Below are 22,202 nucleotides of genomic sequence, written 5' to 3'. Positions count from 1 at the left end.
TAAAAAAATAACATAAAGGCAGAGATTTGCAGACACCACAAACGAGTAATGTGATTGCCACCTTACACCGTCGATTTCCAATAGTGTTCTTTGCCACACACTTTGAGTAGATGTTGATTTAAGTGAAAAGGATACTTACGTTGTCACAGGCAGAACTGACTACATTATAAACGAGCAAGCTTTTTCCTTCGAAATTAAGAGTTTTCATGGAACTTTCGTCAGAAGTCACGTGAAATCAGCATATCAAACTGGAACTTGTTCACAGCTCATTTCTGAAGGTCTACCACGTCAAAATAATTTCAGGTTATCAATGAAGAGCTTAGAAACACTTAATTGAGCGAACACAAAGTAACATTTGAAAAATCAAGCAAACACTTTAAAAAGCAAACACTTTAAAACTTTAGCAAAACCAGAGCAAAGCTAACCCTAATTCTCAATGATGAGTTGTTTATGTCTTCCCTTCTCTCCTTTCTCAGAGCGAATCAGCTGTGAGCTCTTTCCTCCCTTGGAAAATGGATGGGAAAGTTTATGTACGGATATATATGTATATACCATCGTCAACAATCGATCCGTGTAAAAGTCCGTTTTCCAATCTGAAAAGCAACTTTCGTCTCAGTCAGTTTGCTCTCTACGCGAGGAGTGTACGGTCGGGTCTCTAATTTTTTAGGGAAGCTATAATAAAGTTCGAAATCATTTCACAGAGTACCCCAATCACTCGGTCACACAATTTTTCATTCTCTCATTCCCTCTCCGTATTTACATGCTCGGTCCTCTCTCTCAACTTGGCGATTGTATTTCGCGTATATATGCATGTGTATGTGTGTGTGTTCTCTCTGTTTAGATTTTTGTGCTCCTGATAAGTGCGTCTCAATGACCAATTCGTAGTGTTTACTTATCATGTGAATTTGTGTTTTATCATCGCGATAGTTGCATTATGCATGGTTTAGTTTGGATGATATATCCATTTAAAAGGAAAACAATCATGTTCAGCTTGGTATTTTTGTGATTTAAGTTACGTGAATTAGGCCCTTGGGCCTAACATTGTGAAGTGGAATTGTTTTCGTAAAATCAGATAAAATGGCTGATTTAGAAGCTGTTTTAGCTGATGTCAGCTATCTTATGGCTATGGAAAAAAGTAAAGGCACTCCTGCTGCAAGGGCAAGCAAGAAAATAACGCTCCCAGATCCCAGGTAAACACTTGGTTCTGATTAACCTACATTTTTACTCTCTAACCTCACTTATCACTATCACTGGATAATATTATTTTTTCATGACATTCTACTAGTTTATATCACCCGAAAGATTGAATACAAGTTCTAAAATTGTATGAGACTGTATTATTTTCCCATTCAAGGCCATTGGAAAGGGATTAGCTGTAAGTGATATCGGACGAGACGTCCCAAATTAGTTCGCTGGGTTTAGCACGGTAAAGCTGTCAAACTCTCATTTTCTCCCAAAAATCTCTCTGTTGAATCCACTTTTAATTTTAACAATCAAATTCTGCTTATGAGTGTCATTACCTTAACTATACCTGGTTTGACTTATTTCTTTCGAAACAGCTGAGTGACTTGCACTTAAACGGGGATTTTTCACGGTCTCATTCCGCTGACATGTATTGTGTTTTACTTGGCTTTAAGTGCATTCAGCCACTGCGTACTGTGATTCAGTGTCATTTATGCTTGAGTCACCAGTGTCTTTGTTTTCGGAAGTTGCTATTAACTTATGATATAAATTTGAGTTGGCAAAACTCAGCCGTCTGAATTCTGCCAGCGAGCAGGACCTCTGAAAGTACCAGGTCACAGGACTGATCAGTCGTATGTCAAGGTTGTGAATATTTTCAATATATGTTATTGTTTCTTTTCCATCCTTTTACTTTTTTCTTTCATTTGCAACTGTTGACACTTTTAATTTAAGTAACTTTTGTAGTCTTATTTATCAAAAAGTCAGTAACTATAGAAAAGTCTCTCCATAAGTCATTCACTAATTTTAAAGGCAACTCTTAGGTAGCTTCAATTTCGCTGACGTATGTCTGGGTTTTAGGCATTTGTGATAGAAATGCAGATATACGACACCCTTGACAAAGAGTTTCAACTCATTGAAAATTTCTCAACTTTTCCACTTTTCATGAATGTGCTGGTTGAAATTTTTACCTACTTTCAACCTAAGACATCTCCTCCCTGTCTTTTTTTCAAATTTCATCAAAATCATGCGTCATGTTCCATCTAGTTTGGGTTTGACCCTTAAAAATTTAATCTCGGAGAAAGTGAATAAAAAATCAAAGTCCTTACCTTTTTCTTTCATCAATATTTTAGACATTTTGGCCTTTGGGTTTTAATGTCTTTTCAGGGAACTTAAGCACTGCAAATTCCTCTACATAGGAATAATATTCTTACGTTTTTTCTGTGTTCTTGTTCAACATTTTTAGGATTTGCAACGTTTGCCCTCCTCTTCATAGGATCCCATTTTTCAGATATTGATCAAAGAAAGTGTGGGTTTGAGACTGTTATTTAATACATGATTGCAGAAATGCTCATTTCTGTATGGTTCTGAAGCGAAAGGAAAATAGCACCGGAAGCAATTATGAATCAAGAGATACAAGAGACACATAGCCAGGTTAATGGAAAATTTGATAATGAATCACTGATAGGCGTTGCCAATTTTCGAAACTTATGTAGCACTTAAGGGGCTACTTTGGCCTGCTTGATTAATATCTAGGGGTCATTAGGGTCTTTTTAGGGGCAAACATGTTTTTTTCAGACATGATTTTTTATGAGAACCTGATGTTTTTTAGCACCTTCAAATAGGGCTGTTTCTAACTGATAATGCATTTTCACTACGAATTTTTACCACCCAATTAAATTCTGGCTGAAAGGTCTCCAATAGATTTTAGTACCGATCATAAGTTAGTCATGGTTCCAGTGTTTTCATAAGTGCTTAGGCGGTCGTGAATATGTAGGTGCCAACTTTGGCCTACTACGTACAACTATTAATATTCTATAAACTGCCTTTCCTTCCATCAAGTAATCGTTCAAAGATGGCATAATGAATTGTGGGAGCAAAGAATTTTGTTGATCTTAGGAATTTTTGAGTAACAACAAATAAAAAATTACTCAGACAGTTCCTTAATGCAGGTCCAAAATTCTAGGACAGATTACAACAGGGCGCAAAATTGACTCGAGGAACCCAGATAAAAGGTGTTTTTTAGGTAATTAAATGCAAGAGAACTGAATAATCCAATTGATGGTATAATAGACGAGCCCTGGATCTATCCAGTTTTTAAGCTCAGGGCCCCCTAATATCTCATCAGGGAGGCTCTGGGGGCCTCGGGATCGTCAAACTCGGATTCCCTGGGGTCGATCATTCATGAAACACCTTTTTTCCAGGTCTTTGTGCCAATTTTGTGACCCAAAATTTCATCGACAGGTGCTCTATCCCTCAACTTCCGGGGTCAATGTTTCTAACAGGGATGGGCCTGTTTGGGCCGCAGGGATTTTTGTTTTTTTAGTATGGGTCTGGGTCTGGGTCAACATGTCCCTTACTTCTCGACTTTGATTAAATAATTTCAAAATTGTTACGGATATCTAGGTTCTCAAACATAGCTCCCCCCCCCCCCCCTCCAAAGGGGAATCGAGGGGGATCCGGAAGGGAGAAATTCGTATCCCTTAGGATACGGTTATATATTATACGGTTTATTTTTATACGGTTTATATTTATACGGTTATAGCCCTTAGGGTCGATTTCCTGCTCGTTCCTGCGGTCCGCGACTTCGTCGGACCCAAAATGACCAATTAAAAAAGTCCGGTACGGATGTTCCAGAATACCCTGTAAAAATTCCCGTGGGTACCTTTTATTGATTGGATGAAATGGCATGAGTTCGTAAGGCCCAGAGTAAGGTGTGCTGCAGTCCATTTCTGCGTATGATCCTCTAGACAGGTATCATCAGTATGTCTGGTATTTTCTGAGGTCCTCCACCTTTTCCATCACTTGTTAAGTTGATACCCAATAATCCAATCCAAAATTAGTGATACTGCTTTATGCTGCTCGTCTCTTTCAAGTCATCCTTCCCTTGAAACCGTCTCTCGAAACTTTTTCGAACGTTTAAAAGGAGGCGTGCTTGAGAAAAACTTCAAATTAGTACCATTGGTACTGCATCAATGCGTGGAAACCAAAACTAAACATATATCTGCACCTGCAGTTGATCGAGAGCCAATCAGAGAAGTCTCCCTGGTAAAAATTGGCGGTAGGACCTGCGTTTCAAAATACTATAAGAATTCTTATAGCCGGCTAAAGGAGGCGATAGAAAATCATATAGCTGGGTGTAGAAAGCGGAGAATATCATAGAGCCGGGCTATACGAAGCGATAAAAAATTATGAAGGCGGGCTATAGTTTCTATCGCCGGATTATACACCTTATCGCCATCTGCTATGAAAGGCTATAAGAAATTGTGTTGAAATTCGTGTGCTTTGAAAATCATTAAGTTTGATACGGAACCACCTTAATATTTACAGAACACACATTATATATTCCTTTAATACATATTTTTTTAATAAATTAAAAAGAGAATAATCCATACAGAGCGTGCAAACATTTCAAAATCATGAGTTGAAAAACGCTGACTCCGCCAGATTAGATGTTAGAGCCTAACACAAAGCGGAGCGGCGACGCACTGGCGCCTACAAACCTAACGGGGATACTTCACGCATTGCGCAACGCGTGAAGTATCCCTGTCAGGTTTGTAGGCGCCAATGCGCGTTTCGCGCTGGCCGCCCGCCCGCCACGCTGCAGCGTGCCACGGCGCTTGAAGCAACTATTTCACACCAGAGGTATTGCACAGTATCATACGAAATTGAAGGGGCGCTAACATATTAGGAATGGCAGGCATCCATCAAAAGTACGAAGCTTTCCTCGCAAAATAAATCAAGATACTACGGCCCAAAAAGAGAGCGGTAGTCCAAAAACTCACTAAGTCTTAGCATCCGTAATTGGTAACATTTAGTATACACTTTATCGCCTGGCTGTTGCTTAATCGCCATCGGCTATAAAAGGCTATAAGAAATTGTGTATCCGGCTATAGAAGCTATTGGAAATCTTACAGCCGGCTGTAGGTCTATGGTATTTTGGAACACAGATTCTACCGCCAATTTTTACCAGGGCTGACATGAAATTTTTAACTAAAACTTCAAATTTTGATGTTTAATGAGTCAAATTTTGAATATGAAGGGGTGCCTTCTTAAGAAAATTTCAAGAGGAAACCAATGGAACCACTTTTAAAACCTTAAAGTTCCGTATGAACTGAGTTATAAGCTTTTAAAGTCTCCAAATCTTGTCCGACCTCTCCCATTGACTCGATCCCCTTTGCGCGGGAACCAGAATCCCGAACTCTTGGACCATTGGAATCGGAAACGGTTCCGAAATTGCAGCCGAGTATTATTGTTTCCGCGTAGAAGATTTGAATATAAAACATTAAATTGATGAAAGAAAAAATTATTTTGATCTGCCTTTCAATCAAAATCAAAATTTTTTATTGGAAGCTATCGGTTTACTTGCGTTGTCCCAGTAACCTCTTTACTTTTAAAAAATCGAAAATCAGCCCTTGCGAAATTTGACTTTAATCAACGTTTTGAAGAATTCCAAGAATCTACTCATACTTAATCTACTTATTCTTCTACTATTTCAATTTTCAAGGTGTCTTCAATTTTACCAAGTGATTTCCTATTTTCGATCCATAGAAAGTTAAGTGATGCCCACCGTCACCAGTGTTCGAAACTCACAGGCGCAAAGTGCGCCTAAAAAATCGGCCATGGCGCCTAAAAAATGAGAGCTCTGCGCTAACGTGGCCCCTAAAAATCTGGATTTTTACAGGATGTCACATAAAAAAAGAAAAACAGATAATATTTGAATTTAAAAAACACAGAATTCTCAGCACTACAAGTGAAAGCTTGCTTTTTCTAAATTTTCACTATTTTATTCTTAGTGCTTTTGTCTTCCCCAAGTTACAGCTACTTACTAGTTCTGTTACGAAAATATCTTGCGTCTAACCCCTCACTAAATGCGCCGTAATATATAGGCAAAAAGTCAATTTGGCCCCTAAAAAATCTTCAATGGCGCCTAAAAATCGGGCTTGATGCGCCACATGGCACCTAAAACTCAAAGGTGAGTTTCAAACACTTCTCACCACAGTTAGGCAAACAGCACCCGATTTCTGATTTTCAGCTCATGTTTGAACGGGGTTCGAAGAGACATTTTTATTTATTGTTTCACTATCAAATAATACGCATGCGACAAGACTCCTATGCATCACACGTGGCAACAATATCAAAATATTTCAGATAAGCCTTTTTTCTAATCTATCAAAACTCGGCCATTAGCTTTTTTTGTAGTTACGGCCGTCTATTTTCAATGGAATACAGTTGGCCCCTTGAAAAATGAAGATGTCAAAGCAGTTTCTTTCCCCTGTTTTCCCCTAAATGAGATCCCAGAAACTGATTGTAAGTGCCGTGTTCAAACAGAAACTGTTGTTACAACCGTGGCAACGATGTCTCACGAGAGAAAAAGTCTTGTAACATCACAGGACGTATGACACCGCGACACGTCCATCTGGAAACATCACCGAAGACAAATAGATTACACGACGTGAAGCTACGTACGAATAGACGTCACCTCTCATATCTCCGAGTGCATTCATTGCACGCACGGACATTATGATGACGTCACCGTGCAAGTTATCGCGGTACATAGTTTGAAAAACATCTCCCCTGTTATCTCTCTTTTACGTACACAGCTGCAGCTTGTGTGATTAAGAGCGACTCTACAAGAGGGATGGGTGCCCTGCTCCCCCGCTGCAGTTTCGGGTGTTTTTTCTCGACGTTTTTCGCCCCACTCTCACCACCTTCTCATCCCGTCCTCGTTTTTCCCTCTAAATATTGCAAATGTATCACCAAACCCTGGAAAATAGCACTGTAAAAAAAACACATTGGATCTAGAGTCCAGACTCTTAAAAACATCGATAAGAAAAAGTACTCTTGATTCAATCAGAATCAGAGCCAAGCCTCTTAATTTAAGCGGATTTCGTTTCGATTCAAGCAAAAATCCAATTGAATCAAGAGTATTTTTTCTTGTCAATGTTTTCAAGAGTCTGGACTCTAGATCCAATGTGTTTTTTTTCCAGTGAGTCTCTTGGATCTAGAGTCTAGCCTTTAAAAATATTTGACAATAAGAAAATACACTCTTGATTCAATCGGATTTTTTATTGACTAAAAATATCCACTTGAATTAAGAGGTTGCACTCTCGATTCAAGCAAAAATCCTTGTGAATCGTGAGCATGTTTTTCTTGTCGAAGTTTTTAAGCGTCTGGATTCGGGATCCAAGAGACTTCTTTATTAAGTGCGGGAAGATACATTCACCTCCCCGATTCACCCGAATAATGCTATTTCTCCGATGAATCCTGAACCCCACAACTTTTCTTCGGAGTAATTCAGGAATACGGGTTGACTTTTTATGACTCGATTCTTCACCTCACTACAATACTTTTTCGGTATGAAATGTTTCAAAACTCTTTCATCTTGCCAAAAACTGTTACGCTTTCATTAGGGACGAACAGATCGCAAAATTAAGAACACACATTTTAACATGCTTAGCTTACTCAAAAAAAGATTCTAGTGGATGCATCCATATTTAGGTCATTATAGAACTACCATCTAGTCTCAAAGTTAAATGTAACGAATTTGGTCCTCTTATTTTTAACCCCTCCCAACACTATCTTGTTTTTTGTCCATCCTTTGAATGCTATGAATTTTCCGCCCTGTGAAAACTCGCATCCAAAAGCAGTATATTAGCTAAGGAACAAATAAAAAATCGGAAGTATAAAACTGACGAACAACTAAGATCTGTGACACTGTGATCTGTGTCACTTAATCTTTGGTTTAGATAAAGGTAAAAATCTCAAAGGGACCAATGCTCTGCACACATAAGATACTTCCACGTATGTTTCCTTCAATTGTTAATTGTTCACATTTAATAACAATTTCTTCTATTCTGTTTTTTCAGCGTTCGGAGTGTCATGCACAAATATCTGGAGAAAAAGAATGAAGTCAATTTTGATACGATTTTTAAAGAAGTACTAGGTAAGGAATTTTTCTCCTCCTGCTTTTGTTTCGCGTTTTCTCTTTTGCTGTACCAATCATCTAGGTACCATGAGCTTCTTTGAATAACTTACGATTACGGATGTTAGTGAATTCAATATATTTGCATCATTACGTAACATAAACAACTTACGGTCAAGGCCAGTGGCGATTCTGTCAAGTTGGCAACCCTGTTTTTCCTCCGCTTAAGTGTTATGTAAAACTATCGATTCTTGGTGAGGCAGCTTACCTCACTTAAAATCGATATTTTTAGTGGATGTATATAGAGGGAACACTGTGTTGCCAACTTGAAAATTCGCCTCTGGCCAACACCTGGCTCTATCACCTCCGGACAAGCTTCATACTCTAGTTAAAATGTGACCGACTTTTCAACCACCTGTGAATTTCAACTGGAGGTCAAAATTTTTAGCTCTAACATTTCCCACCCTTGTCGAAGGTGTCATCCAAATCCCGAAACTGTGCAAGCTTTAAAGTCCCGCTGAACGGCATTGAAATTCTGTTTTGGCGAGAAACGTTCTACTAGCGAAACTACCTCCTCAGTTTGTCAATTCCTAGACAAAAGAACAGTACTGAATTTTAACGGTGCAAAATTTACACTCGCAATTGTATTTTAAGTAAGGAAATTTTGAACGTTTCTGAATGAAAATTTCACGGATTTTTTTTATGAGCGCTCGCAAAAACCAGCAAAATCTTTGACAGAAATCGCACAGTCGTATGCTTGCAATAATTGTATTGTTTGAGTCAATTTTACAACTTATGAATGAAGTTACATTCCTTCGTCTGGGAACAACAACATTATGTGAGGAATGCCCCCCCCCCCCCCCAAATAGGTGAAATTAACAATAACAATAAAAAAAAATCGCTAGATCCGAGATGCTTTGACTCCTATCAAGGACCCTCAAAGGGGATATTCAAGTAGCGGTACATATTCGCTTCTCGAAAAATTCGTTGATCAACTTCATCCACCGCGATAGTGAATTCCAATTAAGGTCTCTCTCGCTATGGTTTTGTCAGCGGTTTACGTGACGCAATCGAATGTGTGCTGTGCATCATTAAATGGTGAGAAGAAAGATTGGACAAATGCATTAATCAACAGGCGAGGGCGAGATATTGTGACTGTCTCCATGGTTTTCAAGAATGACATCACTATTTTGAGAAACTTGACATGTGGATTGATCGCATTATTTTCCGCTGATGGAATGTATGTATGGAATTTAGTAATGAACGCGAGGTTCCTCAATGAAAACGACTGGACCTCTGAAAAGGCATCTATTGAGTTATAGGACGATTAAGTGTATTGGAACACCCGATTTCGAGCTCTCGTTCTGCCAGTTCTAGAATTGACGCCGCAAACTGGCTGACCAAGCTTAATTGACCTGTTTTTCCTTAGTGAACTTTTTGGCGGTTCCAAATAATCAAGTTACTATAAAGATAATATCTCAAATAGGGTTCTCCTGGACATTCCGCGAAAAATGGTCTTTACCGAATGCCGGGAAAATGTTTCGTTCGCGTGTTCTAAAGCTTTTCCGGACGCAACATGTATATCAGGGACGCGAAGTCTTTTTCCCGAGGCTATCGCGCGCCGAAAAGAATTCGCACCATAACCTGCCACCTGCCATTAGAGTACCTATATTAAGAGAGTATGGCCACTGGTGTTACTACCTCTGATTCGCTCAGCCATCTTAGGCTGAATGGAGCCCGTAGGACCCTAAAATGGCGGACGCCATAAGTTAATGTAATGCAAAATGACTCAAAATGTAGTTTTCTTTGCTTATCGTAACGAGAAATTTACCCAAATGCAATACTGCGACTTCTTTACATATTTTTACGGCTAATCGTGTGCAATTTTCGAGCAACATTATCTTAGATGTAGTAAGGTTGGCAGCAAGTGCGGTTGGTGATAACCGTCAAAAGTTGGCAATGACCGCCCTCCCATCCTCAAAAAACAAAACAAAGCACCGCCATTTTTGGGTCCTAAGCCTCTCCATGCGGCCCAGTGGCCATACTCTCTTAATATAGGTACTCTACCTGCCATTGGTGTCAATATCACCCAAGACTGCATGGCGAAGTGTAAAGCAAACCTATCTTTCACCGTCTACGATTTCATGGATCAACCTTGGAGGGGTGTCTTCAATGTCCTTCAGAGGCTCCTCGATGTGGTGCCCTCCTGCTCCTCTCCCCGTGAAAATGTCCTAGCAGAATTTTCGTGGACAAGGCACAGAAGTGCAGTTTTTACCATTTCGAGGAATGTGTATTTTAAGTTTCGAAATCAAATGGGTCCTTATGAAGGAAAGAAAGTTGAAACCGACTTTTAGATGCTTAAATATTGGAATTTGGGAGCGAATTTTTCACAGAATATGCATTAAGACTAGTTTTCTTGAAAGCATTAATATCTCAATTTTTTCAAAAACTGTACTTATATGCGCTTTGTCCTCCAAGCCCCTCAATTATACTTTGCAGTCTAAAGACTTACGGCAAAATATAGATTTACTGCCCTTTTACTCAGTATGGCTACACTTTTTTTGAAGAAAATATCCAAAATATTCCCAGGAATTCGTTACTTTAAGGAAAACAATATGGCAACGTCTGAAGGCGCATACGGCGTTCTTACTCAGAACGGCAGCATACTGCCGTGCTAAGGAAAAACGCCGTATGAACCTTCAGATGTTGCCAAATTTCCATTTATAAAACACAAATTTCCTGGTAGACCTATGAATATTTTTCTTCCAATTTTTCAGATAATATTCTTTACAATTTTACCTAAAGTTTCTGAAAATTTCAAGGCAAAGCATTCGTAACTTTCTTCAAAAATAAACATTTTATCGAAGGAAATTTGGCAACTCTCGAATGTTTATACGGTGTTCTTCCTCAGCACGGCAGTATGGGATAGATGGGAGCCGTGGCGCGTGGAGCGGGCGTCAAAGTGTGAGCATGGCTCGTCGCACAGTGGATCGAGTCAATTAGAGAGGTCCAGCACGAAATTTTTTACTTAAACTGCAAATTTTGATGTTTATTTCGTCACATTTTAAATTTTGAGGAGTGATTCTAGAAGAAAATGTCTCGAGGAAACTAACGGAACCGTATTCAAATTCTCAAAGTTTTGATTTAACGGAGTTGCACACTGGAAAAAAAAGAAGAAAAAAACACTTTGGATCTAGAGTCCAGACTCTTGAAAACATTGACAAGAAAAAATACTCTCGATTCAATCGGAGTTTTGCTTGAATCAAAACGAAATCCGCTTAAATTAAGAGGCTTGGTTCTTGATTTTAGCTAGATTCTGATTGAATCAAGAGTACTTTTTCTTGTCGACGTTTTTAAGAGTCTGAACTCTAGATCCAATTAGAGTACCTATATTGAGAGAGTATGGCCACTGGAGTTACCACCTCTGATTGGCTCAGCCATCTTAGGCTGAATGGAGCCCTTAGGACCCAAAAATGGCGGACGCCATAAAGTTAATGTAATGCAAAATGATTCAAAATGTAGTTGTCTTTGCTTATCGTAACGAGAACTTTACCCAAATGCACTATTGCGACTTTTTTACATATTTTTAAGGCTAATCGTGTGCAATTTTTGAGAAAAATGATCTTAGATGTAGTAAGGTTGGCAGCAAGAGCGGTTGGTGATAACCGTCAAAAGTTGGCAATGACCCCCCTCCCATCCTCAAAAACCAAAACAAAGCACCGCCTTTTTTGGGTCCTAAGCCTCTCCATGGGACCCAGTGGCCATACTCTCTTAATATAGGTACTCTAGATCCAATGTGTTTTTTTTTTTCCAGTGATTTAAAGATTTCAAATTTTGTCCGACTTCTCGCATGGACTGGAAGCACTGCGCGTCGGACGTCACATGCCATGCGCGTTTATACGTCTGCGGCTGCATAATGCCACCGCACATTTGGACGGAGTTAAACAGAAAGGAACCAAGCCACATCAGGATCGAACCGAGAAAACGAGGTTGAAAGTTTGGCTCCTGCATAAGACTCAATGTAAAAGATAAACTTCAAGTTCAATTTCTGCAAAATTTGCTCCAACAAAAACTTTGAATTTTTGGTGATGGATAGTAGAGCAGTGGTTGAGTTCAAAACCACTCATAACTCAATTTTTTCCAAAATGTGGGTTGGTTCCTTTCTGCTTAACTCAGTCCATTTATCAATGGCCCGGAGCCGGAGTATTGTGACTGGGTCCACTCGGCGTCGCGTCGGCAGCACTCTTTCATTCAATAAAGCCATCACACCCGTCATTCGCTCATTCCACGGCTTCTTGATTGACTTTTCATCCGCTCATCCGGCTTCGGCTCGCCGTTCCATCCAATTCCAAGCTCCAGCTCTTCACCCGACGCCGACGCCACTCTGACGTACTTACTCTACGTCCTTTTAGTGCGAAGGCCGAGTCAAGTCCAAGAATGACCATAGATGCAAATTTTAGATCATCTAAAAAATTTAAATAAACGTTGGATTCGCCAATATTATAATAATAATGCAATTACTCACTGTCGGCTTCCTTTTTGAAAATTCATGGCAGACGCGCGTTTAGCCTATCCATATGGGGCTTCTTCAGTGCCGAAACTGATAAAAAAAAACTAATATACACATATAAACACAAAAATACTTAAAGCACTAAAAGCGCTAAAAAACACTACAAAATCCATATTTTGAATTCACTTATCCTTAACTATTTTCAAATTTCAAAAATGAGAAACTTGTTGCTCACGTTGGTCACTCACATGAAGCATCACTACAAAAATAAAACAAACTGAACCCATCTATATAGCATTCAAATACAGCTAGGGAAAAGACGCGCTTTGATGACGGCGCAGAGATACAACTATTCGTACTTGATGGATGTCCGTGATGCATCTCCGAAATTGAAGGCGCGATGGCGCTAGGCGTGAACTCGAAATGCTCCGCTCTGTGCCGCCAATGAGGTGTCGCGTCGGTCGGATTCGGGAGAAAGGTCCGTGATAACGGCGGCGTCTCGATTAAATCTTAGTGTGTTTTAATATCGTTATTACTTTATTCTATAACACAAAAGGATAGAGAATCAATATTAGAGGAAGCATCGAACATAATAAATGAATTTACCCGCAATGACCGAACACAAATAGGAACAGTTTTATGAATGAGTTCGGGTGACTGATGATTCATAAAGCATTGCAGGATGTAGACAGTTTTAGATTACAAATTATTCTTGAACCATTATGTCGGTGTCGCAACATTAAGACTTTACAAGAAACTAACTGTGCCAAAGTGTCAGAAGGGTTCAGACTTAACAATCTCATGATGCAGATATGCGTGATATACCGCAGTTCATCCATGAGATAGGGAATCTCTCACATTAAGAGTATGCCGGCACGAAGTGTCTTTATTCCCGACCGTTAGGTTTTATCCCCAAAAGTCAACTCTTAAAGCACGTTGCCTTTCACGATATTTTGCATGAAGGAATGATAATTCAAATGATCCCTTTTAATTAACAGTAATTCACGTTTCAATTTTTAGTGTTTTAGTTGGATAATTTAGAAATACTGCGCAACGTTAATTTTTATTGAGCATGTAAAACCAAAGAAATAGATCTAAAGTAAAGATTTCAAAGGATGCTATAGTATACCTTTGTATTCCACCGCCCAGAAGGGTTGTTCTTGCTTCTAAAACTTAGAGCGAATTTCTGCGAGTGGTTTTGGTCGAATGTTTTCAACCAGATCAGCAGGGTCACAAGCGAAAAGAGGAAATCGCCTTGCTGAAGTCAAGAACTAAACTCAGTTCTGCCCTGCTAAGGAGAAACGCCGTATGAACATTCGAGAGTTGCCAAATTTTCTCTCAGAAAATAGTTATTTTTGAGGAAAGTTATGAATATTTTTCTTAGAAACTTTCAGGAACTTTAGGTGAAATTGTGAACAAAACTATTTAAAAAATTGGAGGAAAAATTTTCACAAATTTTCCACAAAATTCGTGATTTATCGAAGGAAATTTAGGAATGCCTGAAGGTTCATACGGCGTTTTTCCTCAGCACGGTAGAGTTACTTGATGAATTTTGGCAAATGTTTGCATCCATCCACTTTTCAGCCCACCTCGGGAGGTGGTTCGAGAATTTTAGATGTGGTCGTCATTCCTGCCAGCATGAAAACCCGATGTTGTAAGCGCATTGTCGCCAGGAGGGAATTTCATTTTGTTGTAACGGAGGTTGGCAGTAAGTGAAAACCTTCAACCAAATCCATTCGCTAAAATTCGCCTGAGGGAATGTTGTTACAAAGCAGGAATTTATTATTTTCCCGTACAGACGCGTAAGCTGAAAAATCAGAGTGTTCTAAGGTTTCCAGCGATTAGATTTTTTAATGGATGAACGAAAACTTTCCGGGGACGCCCTCGTTACTCGCGTCTATCCCCTGGCCTATTTTCGCGAAGAGCTTTCGTTTCGAGTTTATTATTAATTTAAAAGTTGGGATTTAATTGTGATCAGGGCTGCAGCGGAGTGATAGAGAGAAACGAAAGCATTTGATGGGACTCTTTGCGGAGGTGCTGGGCCAGTATCAATATCATCTCTCATCAGTCGAATTAGAGGAAGGTTTACGGAGCTTTGGAAAGCTTCAAATGGAACGAACATTAATCGGGGCAATCGAAAAGTTTGCAAGCTCTCCTCTTTGTCAAAGGGAGTCTCCATTCTCTTATTAAATTCAGCATTCAGCTGCACGGGTCCCCCACCCTCACTTACCCCTCCCCCCACCCCTACCCCCCACCCGCCGCCCCCGCTCGTTCCCCCCCCCCCCTTCAAGTGCCTTCGCCGTTGTTATTAGGTCGCCGGTTTCTGCCTTCTGAACTTTTCCTCTTATGGAGTTTTTGTAAATAATTTAGCAGTCTATTCTCAGTCGTGGATTTCGCGCTTGTTAATTAGGGCACACTTGAAGGATGAGGGGATACCGAGATGGAGGCTCCGGAACGGAAAAGTTTGAATTTTCCGAGAGGTCGTTGCACTATACTGCCGTGCTAACAAAAAACGCCGTATGAACCATCAGGCGTTGCCAAATTGTCTTTAATAAAACACAAATTCCTCGGTAAACTTATGAATATTTTTCTTTCAATTTTTTAGAGAATTTTGTTCGTATTTTGATCTAAAGTTCCTGAAAATTTCAAGGGAAAATATTCATAATTTTCCTCAATAATAAAAATGTTATCGAAGGAAATTTGGCAACTTTCGAATGTTCATACGGTGTTTTTCCTTAGCATGGCGGTATACATGAAGTGCTTCAGGAAAAGACAGGATTCTAAGCCTTACCAACGCAGACTATTCTTATTATAGTGAGTCGGATGGCCACGTTTACGAGAGAAGATAAGAATAGGATCGAATTAGACGGAGAGAGATCGAGTACTTGAGAAACATCGAATGGGTCACTGCCGGGTGTCTACAACTCCGGAATTTTCGGAAAGTCCGGAAATAGTACTCATTTTTTCAGGGCGGTCCGGAAGTACTGATAAAGAGCGGAATTCCGCAAGATCGTCCGGAATTTTTTCATTTTTTGTCATTTTTGTTGCAATTTGAGCGGGAAATTCGTCATATTTATTTATTTATTTATTATCATATTTGTTATTTATTTATTAATTTAGAGGCTAGACAAACAGGTTCACAGCCCTAGTCAAAATGTAGAGGAAAAAGAAGAAGAAATTCAATTTTTTTAAATTTGCCGAATTTCGTCTATTGGAGGTACTGAAAAAGTACTGAATTTTTTTTGTTAATGAGGTACTGAATTTTTTGGGGATGCACTGAAAAAGTACTGTAAAAGTACTTATTTTTGGCTAGCCTGTTTTTGTAGACACCCTGGTCAGTCTCGCTGGTCACAGAATTGTGTTTTGATGCTTGTAGATCAGTTCTAAACAATATGATTCGTCCAAATAGCAACTTTCTACGTTCCATATTAACCGAATATTGCGCCTTGATGACACAACTGAGCGTTGAAATTTTTCTGTAACATCCAGTATAATGAAGAATTTCCACCCTCAACTCCTACAAATTTCAACCCTCTTCCTTCCGGTTAAAGCTTCATGCGACTTGGTAATGTTGAACTCGGTCCAACTCCGCCGGATGAAAGCACTATCGTGTATTGTAATGATCGGAAATCGTAACTTTGAAGAATTGACCTCGACAGGAAATATGAAGGCAGCTAATACGGTTGGAAAAAATTGGTCAAATTGACTTTTGAGTAATCCTTTCTGCACATAATGTTGCGAAGTATTTGCTCCGCGCTCTCTTATCCAATACGGGCAGCTTGAATAAACAGTTTATCTTCCTTTCATCTGTTGCTGCGGTCAAAACGCAAATCTTGATGAATAGAAGTAAAATGAGAATGGATTAACTCATTCCTGACAGCAGAATATACACCCCGTTATACTTCCTTTTCCGAAATTTCCAATTGCTTAAAATTTGGTGAAAATAGTCATCAGGCTTCCAATTTATGACCCTAGTTAAAAATAAGAAGTTTCGATTTCTAAACAAGACTGTTGTAAAGATCCTTCTGTTTATGTTAATTGATTAATTGCCCCAGTTAAACGTGCCATTCCGAAATTGCCAAATCTTCGAGTCATGGAAAAATCGGATACATTGGCAGCATACGTAGTGGCTAGTATTTTCATTTCATCAACTTCACTAGCTAAAGTTTGGAATGAACGAAATTCTCCCAAGAAATGCATGTTAAACCAAAAACCGCATTGAAAATAATCAAACCGAAAGTTTTGTATCATCAGCATGGCAAAATATATTTTACCCTATAGATGAATATATTGTTCTTAAGCTTTCTTAACAATTGATACTATGAAAATTGTTACATTGATCTAAAAATTCACGGGAACAGTCAGGGAAAACCGGAGAATGTCAGGGTAAATGTGTTAAATCACCTTTATTTGCTTTCCAGAATGGGTTTGAGGTTTCGAACATCAAATTTTGCCTAAAAACTATTTTCAATCATGTCTTCTTATTCACCTGTCATATCTTAATTTGGTAGGGTAATTCACCAAAATGTGTCAGGAAAATCAGGGAAAGGCCAGGGAATTTTATTCTCTAAATTCTATGGCAACCCTGAATTAGGGTTTTGATTCACTCCTTGCCTCGACGACTCCGTCTCAAGACCACTCGGCTAACCGTGGGCCGGAAGCCTTCCTTTTCCGTGATCCCAAACCCACGTTCGCCGTGCTATGGAAAAACGCCTTATGAACATTCGAGAGTTGCCAAATTTCCCTTCTTAAAATATTAATTTTTGAAAACAATTATGAATATTTCTATTTTAAATTTTCAGAGACTTCAGATCACATTACGAGGAAAATTCTCGGAAAATTTGTACCAAAAATATTCACAAGTTTTCTTGAAACTTCGTATTGAACCAAAAGAAATTTGGCAACGCACGAAGGCTCGTAGGGCGTTCTGCCTTAGCGTGGTAGTATATTCGCCGGACTTAATCGGACCTCATTGCAACATGCGCTGCGTCTCGTAGGCCCGAGCGAGATGAAATGAAAAAGAGCTTTGCAAGGAAAGCGAATCATTGTGAGACTCAAAAACCGGGAGTCCGTGCGGTTCGTGCCCGTGTGCAGAGCCCCTGAAAGGCCCTGGTCCGTTGTGTGTGCAGTATGCAGTGTGCAGTGTGCATTGCTCAACGACAACAATCGATAATTGAACGGTGAGAGGTCTCCGACTCCGATCCTATCCGGGATTCTTGTTAAGCCACGCTTCCACAGGCGGCTCTCGACGCGAAAATTTCCGCGCGACCGAGTGTGATGTTTTCAACCCTACCTCTTTCCACCGATGAGGCTATTTGCGTAGCGAATATCAGGACCTAGAGTCCCTTTATACTGAGAGTCAAGACAATGTGAATCCATTTCTGATTGGTTCCCGTATTTTAGGCCTCCACAAAATCGGGAATAAAGATTACATTTTCACCGATTGCAAAGATTATAATGTAGAATGGACCCGGGAATAACGGGTATCGCAAGGAATAAACGGAATGAGAGAAGGAACGGAGAATGGAATTTGAGAATGAGCCGAGCAAAGATTACGAAAAACTGCCAATTTGTGTAATCTTTATTCCCGTTTGTGACTTCATGAGGGGGTGTTGTTTTGACTCTCATTATGAAAGGACTCTATCAGGACCTGTGTACGAAAAGCACAGACATGTCGATAATTTGGAGGTTAGGTAATGGAGCTTTTAGGGCCCAAAAAGGCAGCCAGCGAATGAATTCGAAGTATCCAGAGTGATTTATTACTACCATTGTTACAACCTGTCGTTTTTAAAGCACGTATTTGATGTAGTTTATGCGTAAATTTACATATTTATGCGGAAGAACGCTCATTAATGAACATTCTTGCCCATCTTGGTTTGATATTGAAATTTGAAGGTTGGCTGAGACATTTTTAGTGTTAGAAGGACGTCTACCCTTTTAGGCCCTAAGAGCTCCATATTTCGACCGGTCCGTACCTACTTTCTCTCTGTTGGTACTCAAGCCAATATTGATGAGAACCTATATGGATTTATAGTGAATCTACTTCTGCAAAAAAATTGCATTTACGTAATCTGATCAAATTATAGACCGTCGAGTTTTAATGCCTCATGATTTAATCGAAGGTTTCCAACAAAGATTTATATTAAAGAGTTATAGCTGATGTGTGCGGACTTCGGACAGTCTTAATCTTTCATTATTGGGTGAAATATAAAAAGGATGCAATAGATTAGTAAAATATGTTCAATATCTTTATGCTGTCTCACTTCTCGTGCAGATTTTACAAGGGGGTGGGTCCCGTTATCAATAGAATTGAGAACCGTTTTTAATGAAGGGGAAGTATGTCAAAAGAGACGGAGCTCTGCAAAATTTTTTGAAAAGTGTCAAATGGGGCTCCAAAATTTGGCCAAGGTTTAGGGTGCGATTGCTCCCTAGCCCTCTTAACCAGTTCGTTGAGCCGCCCCGAATTTATTTCAAAATAATCGCACCCGGTCGCGGGGGTGGCCACCGCCCAAAAGCGCAAACCCCAAAAGCGTAAACGCGTAGACCAAAAGCGCAAACGGGAAGTTGAGAGAGTCACCCCAAAAGCGCAAAAGGAAAATTTGCGCTTTTGGGGATTGCGCTTTTGGAAACTTACCGCGGGGGTGACTCGCCGTCGCGCCCCGCCGGTGAAAGCGTGGCTCCATGCCTTCCTTGTTCCGCTTGATCGTGTCCTCGCTCCTTGCTCCTCTCTTATGGAAGTTTTCCCATTGAGCTTTTACGGAGACCTGAGGTACCGTTCGCCCGCCCCGTAGTATTCGTCGCCGCTCGACTCATGCCGAACAGGTTACCCTGCTCGCCTCTTCAACGCTCCTTCCGCTTATCCTCGCAACTTGCCTGTGCTCCACATCTAGAGGATGGTTTGTATCGGGAAAAAAATGAGTGTGAATTGTGTGTCGCGTTCCAGGGGTGCAAAAAGTCCTTCGGGGCATAAAATTGTCGCAATCGCAGCCGCAAAATTTCTTCACTCTTTGAAATCTCGCACTCCACAAAAAAGGTCAAGAGTATGTATAGACTGATTTAGTGGTCACGTCATTCGATATAATATCGAACTCTTGGTTCAAATGTAAACAAACACGGAACCTTCTTTATAATTCGCGCCCTTTACGCCATGGTGGTACAATGCGTCCAATAAGCATTGGGAAAAAAAAACACATTGGATCTAGAGTCCAGACTCTTAGAAACATTGACAAGAAAATGGACTCTTGATTCAATCAGATTTAAGCTTAATTCAAAAGGAAATCCGCTCAAATTAAGAGGCTTGGTTCTTGATTTAAGCTTAAATCTGATTGAATCAAGAGTATGTTTTCTTGTCGATGTTTTTAAGAGTCTGGACTCTAGATCCAAAGTGTTTTTTTTCCAGTGAGTGTTTCTTACAATCAAAAGTTCTCGTGTTGAATGAGTCTTAAATTGATTTAGGACCGGTCAATGACTAAATTTTGATTAATTAACGCAATTAACTCATGAAGAATTCGTGCATGAGGTTATGTTGGTTTTTTTTGCTTTGAACCAATATTTTGATATCATATCGGATGACGTAGTCACTAAATCAGTCTATTGAGCCAAAAAATGCCAAAAATTAGCGCAGCTCTCAGTTTTTCCTCCTTCATTATTTGTTCAAAAATGAGAGTTAGTCTCTCGTTAATTTGTTGCTTCCCGCACAAAAGAACGTAGATTCCAATGTTGCGGAAGTCCCCCTCCCGAATTGCATTTTTATCAGGAGAATCTTGGGCTTTTCTAACTGAAAATTTTACCGATTTTATTTTCCCCCTTGATCTCCCCACTTGTCTGCTACGGAGCCTACGGTCATGTTAATAGGATAACGGAAGAGAGGCTGCCAAATAGGATGCTAGATCAGGTATCTCCCGGGAGGAGACGAGGGGGGGCGTTCATAGTGAAAGGGTGGCGACAGGGGGTTTCAGATGAAATGAAAGAGTGCCAACTCCTTGATGGGTTGTGGGAGGACCGAGTTTTTTGGCTGTTAGGCGTCGCAGATGGAGTCCCTTTATACTTAGAGTCAAGACAATGTGAATCCATTTCTAATTGGTTCCCGTATTTTAGGCCTTCACAGTGTCACAAACGAGAATAAAGATTACATTTTCACCGATTGCAAAGATTATAATCTGGAATGGACCAAGGAATTACGGGTTCGGCAAGGAGCAAACGGAATGAGAGAAGGAACGGAGAAAGGAATTTGAGAATGGGCCGATCAAAGATTACAAAAAAGTTCAATTTCTGTAATCTTTATTCCCTTTTGTGACTCCACTAGTCGCAGAGCGCCAGAGAGCGCTGTGAAAGCGACTCTTATGTACTTACGTATCCCATGTGAAATTTAGACACATTTTTGACAAAAATGGCACGGGTATATTTTTGTAAAAAATTGAATTATGCGAGTCAATTTTGCAACCTTGGTACGGCGTTATGTTCCTTCATCCGGGAAATGACGAATTGTTAAAACCGTCAAAAAGCGGGTTTTCGAAGTCGATTTTTTGGCAGAGTAAACTTGAACAATAATCTTGTTCAAGACCATCAAAATCATTTTTACTTACCTTTTTTTAAATTATTGCTAAATGCAGCAAGAATTTGCCATCCTCGTTAGTTAATCGGAGGCTTTAATCAGTGTACTTCATTTTTCCTCTGAACCCACTACCTGAGTATCGGTTGAATTCAACGCTTCTTCGATGAGTTAGCCCTCCTCAGAGCGTAGTTTTTTCGCACCGAAGAAGAAAAGAACGTCGGATAATGTGTCGATTTCTATCACGAAAATCCGAATTTATTATTTACACACATCCTTTCAATAAAGCAGAACACCCTCTTAGCAGAGAATGATGTCATTTTACAAGGACGAGCTGAATTTATTACGTTCTCCCTCCGCTGTGTGGATGGCAACTGCGCCTGAGGATTTTATATAGACAGGAGATATCTTAGGAGTCAAGTCAGAGCTTTCCACATCCCCCCGCTTTAATGGCTTGCGAGTGGGGTGTATTGATATCAATCCGCATTTGCGTCAACAATTTCGCTCAAATTTCGGGGGAGCGAAGAGTCGACTGTTCCTGTTGCTCCCTCGGTAGACCACATGTCCTTAAGTTTTTCCTCGCTTCGCGTCTCCTCCTCCTCCGCGCGAGGCCACTTCGCACTTTCGCGATGCCTTGCCGATAAAAAATAATGGCTCAAAAACTTGGGAGTACGCTAAAATGTACACGTTTGCCAAACTACGAACGGGTTTACTCTTTGACGATTTTTTCTAAGGTCATATTGGTAAGGTGCGTTGGGATTTCGAACTTTCTTTACGCGATAACTGAGCCGATTTCAGAAAGTTAGAGCGAAATAATTTTTACCGAAGTTACTGATTTTCTTAAAAAAAATCTTTAAACAGAGTGTCTAGCATCAGGAAAACCCGTAAAATATCATGAATTTTGGCGGATCAGGAAAAAATCAGGAGAATATCAGGAAAATCGGTAAAATCGGACGTTTTATCAGGAATTTTTCTTACGCGAATCTCCTCAACGGAGAAGTCTTACTGCTTTTTGCCTACCGGGCCAGAAGTCGTCG

General features: G+C 39.9%; 2 protein-coding genes across 2 annotated transcripts in view; one reads left to right on the top strand and one right to left on the bottom strand.

Annotated features, from left to right (window-relative positions):
• LOC109037373 (putative inorganic phosphate cotransporter) overlaps positions 1 to 439 on the bottom strand; it is a 37,121-nt gene extending 36,682 nt beyond the window's left edge. Inside the window, exon 1 of the mRNA XM_019051985.2 lies at positions 140 to 439. The gene's annotated coding sequence lies outside the window, so the exon portion shown is untranslated. The remainder of the gene's footprint in view (positions 1 to 139) is intronic.
• A 195-nt stretch (positions 440 to 634) lies between these two features.
• Gprk1 (G protein-coupled receptor kinase 1) overlaps positions 635 to 22,202 on the top strand; it is a 91,887-nt gene continuing 70,319 nt past the window's right edge. Inside the window, exons 1-2 of the mRNA XM_019051983.2 lie at positions 635 to 1,190; positions 8,049 to 8,125. Of these exons, the coding sequence (XP_018907528.1) occupies positions 1,078 to 1,190; positions 8,049 to 8,125 (190 nt within the window). The 5' untranslated portion in view covers positions 635 to 1,077. The remainder of the gene's footprint in view (positions 1,191 to 8,048; positions 8,126 to 22,202) is intronic.

The sequence above is a fragment of the Bemisia tabaci genome, chromosome 5, assembly GCF_918797505.1.
Source record: "Bemisia tabaci chromosome 5, PGI_BMITA_v3".
In the NCBI taxonomy this organism is placed as follows: domain Eukaryota; kingdom Metazoa; phylum Arthropoda; class Insecta; order Hemiptera; family Aleyrodidae; genus Bemisia; species Bemisia tabaci.
This window is presented reverse-complemented; position numbering and strand designations above follow the sequence as displayed.